Genomic DNA, 16,127 nt, shown 5'->3' with positions numbered 1-16,127 from the left:
CATTAAAAGCCATCAACGCATAATGTGCACCTGCGAAATATAGCTATACATTGTGAAATGTGATTGCACAAGCGGCTGAGTATACTGCAGAAGGGGAAAAGAGGGAGGGATTCACTAACCTGATTAATGATGGAAAGGAGGCTTCCTGTCAAACTTTACAATCAGGATTAGATGCACTAGACCCTGTGGACAGTGCTTGGGCTCTTGTGGAGTGATCCGACTATTTTCATGACTACCTAAATCTGGTTTTTGCCCGCGATGTTCAGTCAAGGCTCCTAAATATGCCCTTTGATCGGTCCAATCTATTTGGCTCCAATGCAGACGACAACAACAGGTTTCAAAGGCTGTTGTAAAATCTTTGGGGGCAGACAATGGTCAGCCACAACAGCACCGACCTTCGCAACACTGTAGCAGACGGTCCTTTCGGTACTACTCTTCCTTTAATCATACAAAAACAAGAGCAAAAAAGATTTACACGTGCCCCAAGCAGTCGTGGAGAAAAGACTGCACAAGCAAAACCGCGTCCTTGCCCTCAGTTACAGCCCCAAAACCTCTCTGAGGGTAAAAGACTCCAGTACCTGCAAGAAGCGTGCTCCATTACTTTAGATGCATGGGCACTACAAACAGTGGCCCAAGGGTACTGTCCCCTATTTCTGAAGAGACCTCCTAACTGTCCCCCAAGCGAGCAATTTCTTTGAGATTCTCACCCTATTGGAGAAAGGTGCTATGGAAAAGGTACCTGTAATGGAAGGGAACCAGGGTTGGTACTCCACGTATTTCCGGGTCCCCAAGAAAGACAGAGGACTTCGACCCATCCTGGACCTGAAGCGCTTGAACAAGTTCCTTGAGAAAAGAGTTGAAGATGGGTCACTCTTTTGAAGATCCTCAAGGCCCTTCAGCTCCAGGACTGGATGTGTCACTCAATCTTCAGGATGCTTACTTTAACGTGGCTATACATCCCAGACGCAGGAAGTACCTGACACTTGCCATTAACAGTTCTCACTATCAATTTAAAATGCTGTTTTTTAGGCTTACCTCCACCTGAGGGTTTCACCAAGTTGATGGCGGTGGTGGCAGTGAATCTTGGGAGGGTAGGGATTCACATCTTCCCCTACCTAGATGATTGGCTAATCAGAGCTTGTTCTCCTGAGCAGGCTCTGTAACATCTCAACAGCACCTGACACTCACTCCATAAACTGGGCTTCCCCCTCAACTTCAAGTAATCCCAGGGGACACCTTCCCAAAAACTTCAATTGATTGGGGCGGTCTTGGACTCTTCCTCAGGGAAGGTTTTGCATCCTGAGTTGCAGATGTAATGGGATTTCAAAACACCCCCCCTCCACACGCATTTCGACTTTGAGGTTGCTGGGCCTCATGGCGTCCTGCATTTTCCTGGTGCTGAAGGCCCGCCTGAGGATGAGGTCCCTCCAATGGGCCCTCTGAATGCAATGGTCACAGTTCTCAGGCAGGATGACAGATCTTATTCAGGTCCCGAGCAAGGTAACACAGGACCTCCTGTGGTGGGCCTGCAAAGCGAATGTTATGATAGTGGAACCCTTCTGGCCACCCTGGCATGAGATAACTGTAGTCACAGATGCCTCCCTCATGGGATGGGAAGCATACATGAGCGAGCTGACGATGGCCAGGATTTGGTCCCTTGCAGAATTAAGACTACAACTAAACCTGTTAAAGCTGAGGATGATCAGACTGGTGCTGATGGCCTTTTTGCCTTCCATCCAGGGAAAGAACATCCTGATGATGACAGACAACACAGTGGCCATGCGTTACTTAACCAAGAGAGTTGGTGTAGGGTCACGACCACAGTGCAAGGAGGCAATGCAGCTCTGGTTTTGGGCTTCAAGAGACCTTCGCCCTTTGAGGAACCCCTAAAGTGGATCTGTTTCAACAGGAAATGCTACCTTTTCTGCTCCAGGGAATTTCCTCACAGAGGCGCTCTGGGGGACGCATTTGTCGTGGACTGGGAATTTCCACTCCTGTATGCGTTCCCACCAGTCCCTGTCAACCCTCATGTCATCAGGAGGTTTAGGAAGTTCGGGAAATCCATTATCCTGATTGCCACGGATTGGGCCAGGACATTGTGGTACCCTGACCTTCTAGAAATGTTTTTGGCAGAGAGTGGTTCTACTCTCACAAGAGGGAGGCCGTCTTCTTCACCCAGGAATCAGAACTCTGAACCTTCACGCCTGGTTTCTGAAAGGCTAATATATAAAGATTGGAACCTCCCACAAGACCTTATGGAGGTATTGCTTTCAGCTAAAAGACTAGCAACTAAAGCCCTATACTATTGCTGTTGGAACACGTTTTTCAGCTGGTGTAGAGCTAAGGATCGAGGTTCTTTCTCTTGTAATAGACTGGCAGTACTTTCTTTTTCTTTGCACTTAGCCCATCAGTGGCAGCAGATGGCTACTGTTAATGGATACTTGCCAGCGTTATCTATATTCAAACGTACACAGAAACAAGGCTTTTATTTTAAGATGCCTATTGTGATGCAATTCTTGAAAGGTCTGGAAAATACATTCCCACCTGTCCCTTTTCTGATTCCGTCCTAGGATTTGAACTTGGTACTTACTTTTTTAATGGGAGCACCTTTTGAGCCACTACATTCCTGTGTCCTCGGGTTTCTAACCTGGAAAGCCATCTTTTTAATAGCCCTTACTTCTGCTCGCAGGGTTAGTGAGTTAGAAGCCTTATCCATGCAAACCACCATTTACAGTATTCTCTAAAGAGAAGGTGGTTGTGTGGGTTCGTCCCTCCTTCCTTCCCAAGGTGGTATCTGAATTTCATTTAACACACAAGAATAAATTGCCAGATTTTTATCCCCCTCCTAATCCTTCTAAGGATGAATGGAGGTTGTACAGGCTTGACCCGTAAAGGGCTCTTAGCTTTTACATTTCAAGAATGTCAGCTATCAGACAGGACGACCAACTATTCATTGGTTACACTGTTCACAAATTAGGCCAAGCCGTGACCAAGCAAACAATATCACAATGGATTAATTTATGTATTTAGGAGTGCTACTCCATTGCTGGGAAGAATGTCCCAATAATTTATGAGCCTATTCCACCAGGGGAGTGGAAAGTACTTCGGCTCTATAAAGAGGTGTACCAGTACAGGATGTTTGCAATGCTGCAATGTGGTCCTCCCTCCATACATTCTAAAAGTATTATTGCTTAGACACCCTGTCGGACTAGGATGCTCGCTTTGGAAGAGCAGTTTTGCACAAAGGGATGTGCTAATTAAGATCTCACAAAAATCCACTTCTCCCAACTCTGTTTCCAAAACTGCTATGGGAGTCTAGCTAAAATGAGGATTCCATGGGAGGACATAGTTCATTGGAAAAACAAATGACTTACCCATGGTAAGGTTCTATTTCATGGATGTTCCTCCCACACTCCCAGCCTACCCCTCAGCACATTTTTGTTTCTTCTCTCTTTCAATGTGCATACAGGTTACATAACTCCTCAAAAGAGTGGAGCAGGAAAAGAGGAAAAACTAGGAACTGAGGCAACGGGATGCAGTGTGTGCTATTTATACGATCAACGACGTCCGGACACGGGAATGGTAACCCATGAGGGATGCAAATGCAGCATAGCTCCCCCTGTAGTTGACATTTTTTTCAGAGACTGCAAAGCATACGTAAGATGAGGAATTCATGGGAGAAACATCCATCTGAAAGAACATTACCATGGGTTAGTAATTTGTTCTTTTCACCCTGGTGATGAGGAGAAAAGAGAATCCAAGCAATCTCAGTCGAGGGCGCAAAGCGTCGTACAGTACTCCAGTGCGCAAGCAGAAGATGATGCATCTCAAGAGGTTCCGCTTGTCAAGCAGTTCCTCTCAACATCATTCTTCTTTCTCCTCGAAGACGAGGAGCCACTAATCAAGGGTTACCCCAAAAACAACCCCACAGGTACCATTCCTGACCGAATCCTCTACTCCAGATAAACCGTAGGCCTTCAGGCTGTAGAGATGTGACATCTTTGCCAAACCATTGTCACCAGCGGCACCATCGTGTTCCACTGTGCCTGTTCTGGTCAGTAAGGAACACACTAGAGACCAAGACCTTGCACCTATGGGCCCTGCTCCGGCTCCAATGGGTGTAGACCCATCCTGGCACTGCAAGGCTCTGTCTCTGGTGTGAAGTCCTCAGTGCCAGTGAATACCTTGCTGTTACCAGTACCGTTCAGCACCACCAGCACTGAGACCCGCAAGTATGCCCCACTGTGTTGGGGCTATTCACGTGAACAATGACCCAAATCTTTGGCGAAGAAGGGTATCCCATCCCGTTTGGGATGGTACCCTTGTGCCAAGGTGAAGGAGTACAATACGTAGAGGATTTCTACGGATGGGGAGGTAATGTGTTGGCCTTCGCTACAGATCTCTGTGGATGACTGTTGCATGGATACTTTCCCTGCACCTGGCCATTCTCCCAGTTCCAACTCTGGGAAGGCCTCCTGCATCTTTTCAGCACCTGATGGCTAAGGTGGTGGACACCTTACGGCTGGTGCCCCCATCCACGCCTAAAATTGAGTATGAGCTCACTGACATTCTGGATGAAGGGCCTAAAGCGAGAGACACTGCTGCCTTTGAACATTGCAGTAGTGGCCCCAGTGCTGTAAGCCTGGGAAAAACCTGCCTCAGTTGCGGCTGTGGACAGGGAGTTGACCTGGAATTATTGCACGGCCTGCTCGGATCTGACTTTCCTTTCCACTCATGCCTCCCCAAGAGCCTGGTGGTAAAAGCTACTACCACCAATGTGTGGATGTCTACTTTCCCGACACGGAAAGTACTAAATTGGACGCATTGTGAAAGAAGGTTTTTACCTCGGTCAATCTTGCCCTCAAGGTGATTAACGTCTACACTGCCCTGGCCAAGTTCTCTTTTGGCCTTTTGCGCTAGCCCCTGTGAATTGATTTGAAATTGATTTTCTTCATCAGTGGGAGGGAGAATCTCCTAGTTCAGTTCGGAGTGGTTCTGCACTATGTCCATTACAGTTTGTTTAAGAGAATTATTGTCTCCCTTTCATTCAATGCCCTCCAAACCATCCATCCCTTCATACCACTCTGGTTCTGGACAGCTTCTGATCAAAAACATGCGCAGAATGAGGAAAAAGGGTGGTAATCGACTTGTTTTCTGGTTCCGAGGAAGGACATGGGCTTGCATCCAATCATGGATCTAAGGCTCTTGAATCTGTTCCTGCGCATTGACAAATTCAAGATGATACCTCTAGGTCAGATTCTCCAAGTCCTTTATCTGCAGGACTGGTTGTAGTCACTGGGCCTTTAGTGAAGTCAACCACAGAAAGTACATGAGGTTTGTTGTGGGCCATTCAGTCTTTCTCCAGGACCCAGGGGTTTCACCAGGCTTCTGGCAGTGGTGGTGGTGGCTAGCCTCACGGTTGAAGGCACTCCTGCATCAGCACATCTGTACAAACGTCTCCGGTTTCGTTTTCGCAGTCCCTCTGATTTTATTAAGGCAGTCTTGGGCACTCACCTGGGCAGAGTCTTTCCACCCAAAGGCTGAGTGGTGAACATCTCTCGGATTCCTAGGATGAAGCTCCGACGTCAGCCTTCCTGGGTCTACTGGGTCTCATGGCCTCCTGCATTCTGGTGGTCCTAAAAGCCCAATTGCACATGGGTTCGCTTCAGTGGCTCCGCCATTGCCAGTGGTCTCAATTTTAAGGGAGCATGTCAGATCTTCTGCCAGTGTGAAGTTGCTTGATATCTTGTATGCTGGTGCCATGAGGCAACCTGTCAAAGTGTATCTTTCTTCGGCAACCCTCACCTCAAGTAAAAGGATGGAGTACTCATCTATCAGATCTTCTGGTAAGTTGGACTGCGATCTCCCTTGGAGTCTCGGAAATGCATCAGCTTGCTGGAGGTAAGGGCTATCAGGCTGGAACTGGTTTCCTTCCTCCCGTCTCTACAGGGCAAACCTATGCTTACTCTGATGGACAACACAGTGGGCATGCACTACCTCAACAAAGAAGATGGTGAAGAGTCCTTGCCACTGTGCAGAGAAGCAATGGGGCTGTGGTTCTAGAGAAGGATGTATCTCTGACAGAGGCTCACCTTGCTGGAAAGCAGAATGTCCTGCAGATTCGTTGAGCAGACAGAGTTGGCCTCCCACGAGTGGGAGCTCCTCTAGAAAGTCTTGGAAGAGATATTTTCACAATGGGGAACTCCTGAGGTAGACTTCTTTGCTTCCAGTGTGAACAGGAAAGGGAGGAGAATTACCTAGCATTTCAGTGCTGGATTCTCTTGTGGGTGGGAACAGAATGAAATGCAAATGCATATTTCTCCTTTGTGATGGGTGCAGTGAGCTAAAACGTGGTTGAAGACACTCATGAGTGGAAAACATTCCATAGAACAGGATATTTGAACCATGTTTGTTCTCAGTAGAGGGGCGCCCACACACATGTTACTCCTATTTCTCTACACAGAGCCCTAGGTGGCACACAATCTCAGTAGGGCCTTGACTTTAAAAGATGACAGAGCATCAGAAGTTTGATCTTGCCACTTCTGATAATTAGGCAAGCAGTGAAAACTTATATCAACACAACGGCCTTGTGTGTGACTGCGAACAGACATGGGCCAGTCAGAAGACTGAGTCTTCTGTCAGTCATGCACACACTGTATATTGGCTGTTTTTTTAGCCAGTGGAAATTGAATTTGTGGTGTAGCTTTGGGTGGGACTGGCACTCATTGACATTTGCAACTCGATTGTGTAGAAGGACCATGGAGGAAAAGTGGGACGAGTTCTTTTTGATAGTCCCCTTTTGCTGAGCCTCATTATGAGTAGCACTGGTTGCCTGTCTGCCAGACTCCTCCACTGCAGGAATGTGTGTGGTGTAGATGTCCCTTGGGGGGCACTAGCGGGGCACTATGAGATATTTATTGCAAGCCTGTACCCGAAGGACAAAACCTGTTGGGCGCAGGGGGAGTAGCTTTAAGGAGAATTTCTACCTGGTTTGGACTTCTTTTACCAGCATTTTCATGGTAGAAGAACCCCTCAAACACCAACTTGGGAGAGCGAGGCTCACTATACTTCAGACGTTTTTGTCTGGTAACATAAGAAAAGAGATGGTAAATGGTTGGCCTCTGACCCAGGCCCCAAAAAATAGCTTGCATGAGGCCAACTGCTACTGCCTATTACATCCTGGCATTGCATGCTTGAAGGTGACAGTCTTCATATATTACTCTCAGCCTGCTCCTCCTTACACCACACTAGTTACAGTATATAACATTCCTCGTCTGTAGTCTTTATAGCACTCTGACCTCTAAAAAAGATACACTGCATGTTCCCTCTGTACCTTGCTGTTTCTCTCCCAAGGCGTCATTCTTAGAAAGTTTCATTTGTGGATATTATGGCTGTTGATCAATCATCCATCTTCCGACTTTTTTTTTCATACGTAGCTGCATGCCACTCATTTTCCAAAGCAATTACATTGGTGCGGCATGATGGACATGTTTTCTTACAGTGGGCATGGCATTTTTACCGGCATTATGGACAATGCAGATGAGTGTTCTTTTGTGGGGATGCTGGCCTGCAATGGAAGAATACTGGCATATATTGTGGGCATTGTAAACTATGTGGCTTCTTACCCAATTTTTCACAGAAAGTGTGCTGCAAAATATACTATTTTAACACATTATTTTAAAAAATATCTTAGGGGTTTAGGGTTTGGGTGGGAACTTCTGACCAGAACCCCATTGCTTGGTTGGGGGTCCCTCACTGTGCTTGGTCACATTCATGGGGAATGTTCATTCCCCTCCAGATAAAAGAATCTCTAGCCGCCACTGATCTTGGGATAAGTTTTCACTTTTCTAGTCATTGTAGATTTAGCTCGGGAAAGGTGGTAGAACCTCATAAGTCCATGGCTTCTTTTACAGGCCTGGGCAAGGAATCTGGTGCCCCAGGACTACAATCCTTGACCAGCAACAACCCAGGCACTTTCAAACTAGATGCATTTGTGTACCCAGCTCACCAAGCAGAAGCAGTGAAGGAGAAGGCGCCAGGAATACGGCTCTTGATTCAGAAGGAGTTTGCATGGCGTCAGCAAAGCAGCAGCCAAGATGGGACAGCCAGTCCAGCCAGTGAGGAGGACAGGGGGAGAACAAGAAAAAAAGCACTATGGGTTTTATGACAAATCAGTCACTGACTCCTGGGGAAAATCTTGCCCCCATGTGGCCAGGGAAGGGCAGAAGCTGCCCGACTCCATCCCTGGGGGTGGCTATCTGTTTGATGACCACATGGGGGAGACCAACCTTGGGAAGAGTGGAGGCGGTTCCCCATGGAAAACACATAATAACCCTCCCCCATTTAAGTGACTGATAATAATAATGTTCTATCTCCATCTCAAACCTGTATGACATACTGTACAGTAGAAAATATTGAAAGCCATAGGCAAATACATCTTGATTCCCATGAATCCACTGCGACGAGGAAGAGGAGAAGAGCAATGCAAATAACAAGAAGAAGAAGAAGCAAGTGATGTGGTCTAGTCGTTCTGATCAGGTGACCCATACTGAGAAGTTTAAGAGTTACGGCAAGACTGAAAAATGGAGAACCTCATCTCCCGATGCGGTTCGGGAAGCAGACCGGTCGTGGCATGCAGCTGATCAGAAGAACGGTTGGGAAGATGTCGGCAAGAGAGACTCAAGACTTTTAGGACCACTGTCACAATAAACAGAGCAAGCTCCGACGTGAATTCCAGAGTGGTGAGAGGACCAGAGAGTGACGGAGACGCCTACGCAAAGAGAGGGATGACTGCTTCAATGGATGCACTTTGCTTCATGAACCGCATAGAGATTGAGAAGGGAGGGCTCTGTTCAGAGAATGTGAACAAGGGAGATGGAACATTTAAGCAAGCAATCATTTAGTCTCAAGCAAGAAATGGGGAAAACCAGGGAATCCCGAGCTGGAGAAGTAGTGAAAAAGAACAAGCATTAACAATAGCCTACTGGAGAGGGGCAAGAACCCAATATTGGTGGAAGGGAAAACTCTGAGGGTTGGCAAAGTTGTGGCAGAAGAGTATACTAGACATATAAGACTGTAAAGTATAATACAAGTATACTTGAGTAATACCTGGCAGGAGAGTATACCATGTGCATTGTTTGGAGAATTATGAACTGATATATTTGAATAAAACCTGGCGGGGGAGGGGTATACCAGGTGTGTTGTTTTGGAGAAAAGTGAGTTGAGCTACTTAAGTAAAACCTGGCAGGAGAGTACACCCGGTAGACTGTTTTGAAAGAAATTAAAGCAGTACATATTTGGGTCATTCTGTCAAGAGCAGAGGAGCAATCTCCTGACCCTGTAAAATCTGCAAAAGAGAGGAAGTTCTGTTCTTTGGGAGAGAAGGAGCAATCTCTTAGTGTTGTGAACCATATAAACTGATGTATTAAAACTTGTGGTTGTCAAGAGAGGTGAAGCTATATCTTGATGTTACAAGCCTTGTGAACAAGAGAACAAGATATTTTATTTTGTGACAACATTGTAAAACCAGAAGTAGTAAGTCAAGAGCTGGATGTATCTTGAGACTGTGTGTTATAAAGGAATTGTGGAATTCTAGGTGAAGGGAACCCCTTATCCTTTGGATCATTGGTTGTTTGTTTCCTTTTTGCACCATTTTGGAACGTTAAGTTGAAATGGCAACGTATAGCTGCAAGGACGCCACCAAAAGAACATTCACTCTTTCACTTTGATTAGTTTAGAATGTGTGGATCAGCTTAAGGCTTGGACACAGGACAGAAGACTTTTATTTTTGGGAATCCTGACTTGGACATTAGTTATTTTGGTTGAGGCATGGAACCCCCTTCTCCTTCCTCCCCCCGTAGCTAAAGGGAAAGGTAGGCTTTCCTCCAAACCCTTTTTCTTGAATAAAAGTATATAGCAATCAAAACATGCCTCAACAATCAAAACATCCCTTCCCCAAGAATTCAACTCAGCCACTTGTACTTGTTTTAGTCCTTTCAAAAAGTTCAACACAACTTTAGGTCAACCTGACCCTCCTTTGGGATTGCATCACCAGCTTGCTTACAGTGCTTCTCCTTAACCTGTTTCACAATGTCTTCTGGTTTTTGCAATTTAGGACTCGCTGGTCTAGGCACAGTGATCAGACCACATGGTCCACCCATCACAGGTCGCGCAACCAGGATCCGTAGGGTCATCGGCCCACACAGGTTCTTCCGCACTTGCCCCTGTGTACAAAGTCACATTCACTTAGCTCTTCGTTGTCGGCCTCTTGGCTTTGCCATAACGTGTCACACACCTCCTGCCAGTCTTTGGCCTTGCCGCACTGCATCCATTCATAAAATTCACTTTGTGGTGGTTTATTCATGCTTACCTTTCTATGGCACTCTTTTCCACTTGTACTTTACATGGGCACTTTCCTTTTGGTTGTCATCTGCTATTTTGCTTTGCCCATAAAGTTGTATTCAATGTTCAATAGACTTAATTTCAAGTTTTAATTTAGCTTGGTATTCAGTATGCATAGTTCAGTTTCAAGCCTTTTAATTTTCCCTTTTGTTGACTTGGAACCATTTCATTGATACAGGATACACGCGACTTGCCTCTCATTCGCCGGGAGATTCAAACAATTCTACAATGGATCGTTACTTTGTTTCTGCCCGCGTACCTTCTGTTCGCGTACCAGGTTCTTCAATAACGATCGGTTCAACACTGCCTTTACTCTACTTTGCACTGCTACTGTTGCATTAGAGATAAGCGTTCGCATGTACAGCGCTCTAGTGTTTCTAGGATTACTGAAACTCACTGGCTTTAATGCTGACACATTGAACCGGGAATACGGCTTCCACTGCTTCCCACTTCACAAGGATTCCGTCTGCCCCTCAGTCACTCTGAAGTCTTCCCTCACTTTGGAGTTAACCAGCATTCCTATGAAACTCTGAGAATGGTCGAGCATGGCACCACGTCCCGCTGTGCACCGGCTGCAGCCTAGAGCATGAGCTTCCACGCCAAACACAGGATAGGACCCAAACTGCATGGAGTCCTCAATCCTGGTGTGCTCTGCACCCCGCGGTTCACCTGGTCTGCCACAGTCCTCGCTGCTACCACGTCTCCTCTCAATAAGGGTCCCCTGTTGGCCTCTCTCACACAGGCCTCCCTGTTGCTCCTTCTGCTGTTTTCTGGTTCTCCTTTTATACACCTGCAACCACTTAGGTTGCAGGTGTGGACTCTCAATTGCCCTTGGCTGGCTATGATTAAAGGGACATGTCTGACCCTCACAATACTCTGCAGGCATCTTGCTCATCCCAATAATAGAGTGGTGAAATGAAGGTTTAGTGTGCGTTCGTCTCAGCATCCTCTTCCTCATCTCAATACTATCAAAATGTAGGAAAATGAGGGAAGAGGCTTTACAGTAGCTCATTAAGGTCGGATGAGGTTTAGGTTGGTCATCAATAGGGAAAGGGGGATACCATGTCTCGCCTGTGGTCACCCCACTTTTAACCCTTCTCCTTTTCATCCTCCTTCTGATGCCTCTGGACAGGAGAAGTCTGTCAATCTCTTTGTCAATGGGACAGGGATAACAATAACCCATGACTGCCTCTGGAATAGAGAACTCATCATGAAATGGAAGTGTGGAATACCATGTCTCACCTGAGGACATCTCGGCCCCAATCCCCAAGGACCCTCCACCCAGGTGATCCCTCCACACATCTCCTTCCCCAGGGACGATATCCAAAAGCGATGGCCTTTCCCTGGCCATCTGAGAAGGGAATCCAAAGGGAGTAGATGTGAGGACGCCCTCAAGTTTCTCACTGGCCATTTTCCATATACAAGCTGAAGAAGACCTTGACGCCTCCCTTTCCGAGGCTCCCAAGCTCGCACACTCTCTGTACTTCTTCTCAAGCCACGATACTCCTCAGTTCCATGCAATGTTCACATTCTTCTTCCCACCATAGGTTGGGCCCTTCGGATGCATGTCTCACCCCTACCCACGTCCATAGGCTAAGTGTGCGCGCTCCTTCCTGTTCTTGCTACCTGCCACCTCCCTAGCCTACTGCACTTTGCCTACCACCACTCTGTCTCTCACCTACCACCTCCTGATCGCTTTGAGTTCCAACCATCCCTGATGAGTTCACCATCCACCCCCTGATGACTCTTCTCCCATTCTCATCTCCAGCAAGTATCCTGCTCGATCTCCATTGTCTCTCCAGTCTCCCCACACAGCCTTCTTCAAAAATTGCATATTCGCTCCAAACTCCCACCACAATCACCTTCTGCAAATGCCCACTCTCCCCCGCCCCCAACCCCTTCCTGGGATGTCCCTTTTATACTCCTTTCCTAGGGATGGTCTGAGGTTAAGTGCCTGTACATGTCTGTCATTAATACTTCAGGCTTGTTATTAGTTACTGTGGCATTGATTCCCTCCCTCAGGTGTAGCATATGTCCTAGCGCAAGATCCACATGGCGACTGAACTGTAGCTTTAAAGGGCTGGTCTACCATCCTGAAATCCCTGTATGTGTCAGTCTGTGCATGAGCGCCAATGTCCACTGAACGCAGTAGGACTGAGACTACACGGAGACCCGTGATGAGTGTTGAAGTGCATCTGAGTGATTATACATTTCTGAGAATGCAGGGGTCTGCATTTCCCTGAGGCTGTTTGGGGGTAGGGATATGGAGTTCCCAATAGAGTGGTGGGTCCTTTGCCCATGCCCTCAAAGAGCATCTTGGACTGAAGTCACTGACCCTGCCCGGTGATGAGTGAGGGTGACATGGGGATGCTCCCTCTACTGTTCACAGTTCCATCATCCATTAGCCCCCCTAGTCACCCCACTAGAAGTCCCCATAGTAAGTTGGGAAACTTTGTCCGAGTATGTATGTAAGGAATAGTTGCACCATTGGAGAGATCCTTATAAATGCATGAGTTACACCCCCCCCCCCCCACCCCTCTATGTTCTGGGTTTTCAAATTTTGCACTGGGTGTCCCTCGTATCACTTGTATAAACAGTTGTTAAACATTTCATATTATACTGTGTGTGTGTCTTTTTCCCAGGGCTTCCTGTTCCTGCCGAAGACAGAATGCGATGTGCCAGAGGTGGAGTTTGCCCGGGCAGTGCGACTCAGGCAGTCCTCAGTCGAGATGATAAGTTTCAAAGTCCCTAGGGTCAAGGTGATTATCACTCTGTTTCAACATTCTCAAAAGTAATTGCCTGAGTTCCTGTCAGTTGGCATTATTTGTGGCTTTGTGACCTAGTGGCAACTAATGAATCAAATCAGAACCTTAGATTAAGCTTTCCTCCTTTTTCTGGTAGGCTTCACAGTTAGAGATGCAGCAGTCAATCGCTGCATTCAATAATCTAGATATGCGTAAGACTTTGTATCATAAATGCCTACAAACCTTTCATGAGCCATGCTGCAAGTATCTGCTTACAGGGTTTTTCATCTTACTAATGTGCCTCAAGAGGCTGGTCCTATGTTTAGTCTTTTCAGTGTCAAAAAAGGTGCCTTGACAAATGTTTCCTCTTTAGAGACTTGGCACCATATTGTTGTAGATACTCCAACATTACCAATCCCTAGTGGCTGGGGGAAGAGAGGGCAGAGGTTGGGGGAGGTTCCTTTTGTCAGATAAGGATCCCTTATTGATAGCTTATTTTAAAAAAACCGATTTACTGTTTTTGGGCTTAATAATAATTATTTTGAGCCTGCTTCTTTTTCCACAGAAAGAGTTTTTCCAGGATGATGTGTTTCCTGACACAGAGGTTTGGTGGAAATCTGCACTTACAGCCTCGGCTTGGCTCTCTGGCTCTAATGGGAGACATCAGAAAATGAGCCTTCGGCCAAAGGACATGGCACCTGGTGAGAGCTGGTTGTAGAATGTGGTGGGCAGGTAACCTACAGTATTTTCTGAGAGGCTGGTCTGGCAGGTGAATTGGCAGGAAGAATGTGGCCCTTTGGTTGGTACTGTCCAGCTGGAGGGGATAGAAGCATTCTGAGGTGGCAGAGTTGTCTTAGAGTTGAAGAGATTCAAAAGATGATGTGGATTGGAGAAAAGGTGACGCAGATGTTCAGGGTGGGGTGCAATAAGGGATGGACATATTGAGTTGAGGGCAGAGATTATGGAAGTAAAGGGGGAGGATTGATTAAATTAAGATCTCGGGGATTGGAAAAGATTATTGTATTTTCAATTGTCGATTTAGTGTAGCGCTGCACTGCCTTCTAGCTACTGCACAGCACTTTTGGGAAATTGGAGTGGCAGTTTGCAGCTGAAGGAGAGAGAGGAAGAAAGGAGTCTGGCATATTGGAACATTAGAGCAAAGAAAACCCATATGCTATGCAGGATGGGTAGATGTCCTTTGTGATACTTCAAAAATAATTCGCAAGTCTCTAGGATGGACATGGTTACAGGCCATTCTGAAAACAAAAAGTAACAAACATATAACCGTTTAGACTAATCCGATTAATTCTATCCCTCTGAGCCCCAACCACTGTGAACCTGTGACCACAGCACAAGAACAGTAGGACTAGGTACGGCTATAGAATTATTTGATTATTGTTTTCTAGATGATCTGTACAGTCCCTTCCATATTGAAAGGAACATCCTAAAGGTCATGTCGTTTTTCTGTGGTCTGAGGTTGGCTGCATACACTGAATCCTCGCCTTTCCATAGAGCACAACTGTGCAAGTTCTTTTCCCAAAGGTAAATATCTATAGTGCTTGGAGAATTCCTTGGCATAACAGTGTTTCTTGCAGAGCATAATACTGTATGCATTAGACATTTCTCAGCATGCTTCATATCCAACCAAGGTAGACCATCAATAAAAAGAGTCTGTGGTGTGAAGGCACAATTTGTGATTAAAAACTATGTTTACCTGTTGGACTATTTACATGACTAAGTAGCTTGTGCATTGGTATCTACATGGGGACCACAAGAAGGATTGCTTGATGACATAGTTTACCTGTGGCAGAAATGTTAGCTTTGCAACCAAGATGATTCTTATATTCTAAACATTGTGTGAGGGTGTCAGTGGTGGGCTCACCGATGGAGGTCAGTTGAACAGCATTGTAATATTGCAGTCACAGCCAGAGTTGATTTTGTATCATTTATTGTTAGACATTGAGACAGTCCAGGATTTGATGACTACCTTTTCAGGCATTTCAGATTTTGATAAGAAGCTGAGTGTTGCCAGCCTGCATATGATTGCAATGTTTTTGGTGTCTCAGACTTTTGCAATTTGAGCTACATGGGCTTATCATACGGTAAAGAAAAGGGGTGCGCCATGTGGCATTCCACACAAAACATTGGAGTTCTAAGAGAAAGATTCTGAGCCTTAACTGGTGGATATGATGTGTGAGAAAAGAGTGGAACCAGCGCAAACCCTCCATGTGACGTTTTATATCCAAGGAGGATACTGCTTTCCACCATATTGAAGGCCACTAGGAGCTCTAGGAGAATCAACGCACACAAGTAGCTTTCATCCTTTCATCCTTGGAGGGTAGGAGAATCAACGCAGAAATGTAGCTTTCATCCTTGGAGGGGAGTAGTTTCTCTCTGATGTTGTTCCCTGTGGCCGTTTCAATTCCTTGTGAAGGCTGAGAGTCTAATTGAAAGTCGCCAAAGAAGATGCAAACAAATACATGATTGTGATATTGCAGGGTTTGAGAGAGGGAATGCCTTTGTGTCTGTGAGATTCCTCAGTCTGTGCTCCTTCTTCACACTCAGTAAAATTCTCAACTTCACCACCAGTACCCTCTCCAATCTCCACTGTTAGTTTTCCACTTTGCAACACGGTATCCCCAAATCATGTTTCACTCCCTTTAGAGGTAGCTCCGGCCAATGACTGGTCTAAGGACAGCTAGCTTGCATTTGAAAAAGTGTATTTTCCAAATTCACTCCATACATATTAACTAACATCTTGTCTTCACTTTTCTTAGTCAGTGAAGCTCCTAAAGAGGCTCCTGTCAGGAAATACCTTCCCTCATCCTACTACCTGGAAGAAAAAACAGATGAACAAAAGAAAGAAGAGGTGAGTGATCCAGTCCTTGTATTTGCTTTCTTAAAGGGCAAATCCAGTCAAAAATGGTATTGTGCCGATCGTACAGGCATGTATTTTTAAGCATACTGTAATCTATCTTAAAC

General features: G+C 46.0%; 1 protein-coding gene across 1 annotated transcript in view; it reads left to right on the top strand.

Annotated features, from left to right (window-relative positions):
• Nucleotides 1-16,127, top strand: part of CORO7 (coronin 7) — a 1,792,839-nt gene that overhangs the window by 1,767,047 nt on the left and 9,665 nt on the right. Inside the window, exons 23-25 of the mRNA XM_069646849.1 lie at nt 13,044-13,160; nt 13,711-13,846; nt 15,923-16,014. Of these exons, the coding sequence (XP_069502950.1) occupies nt 13,044-13,160; nt 13,711-13,846; nt 15,923-16,014 (345 nt within the window). The remainder of the gene's footprint in view (nt 1-13,043; nt 13,161-13,710; nt 13,847-15,922; nt 16,015-16,127) is intronic.

Source organism: Ambystoma mexicanum, chromosome 2q, assembly GCF_040938575.1.
Source record: "Ambystoma mexicanum isolate Mex_15411 chromosome 2q, UKY_AmexF1_1, whole genome shotgun sequence".
Classification (NCBI taxonomy): Eukaryota; Metazoa; Chordata; class Amphibia; order Caudata; family Ambystomatidae; genus Ambystoma; species Ambystoma mexicanum.
The sequence above is the reverse complement of the archived record's forward strand: the minus strand, read 5'-3'. Positions and strand labels throughout refer to the sequence as shown.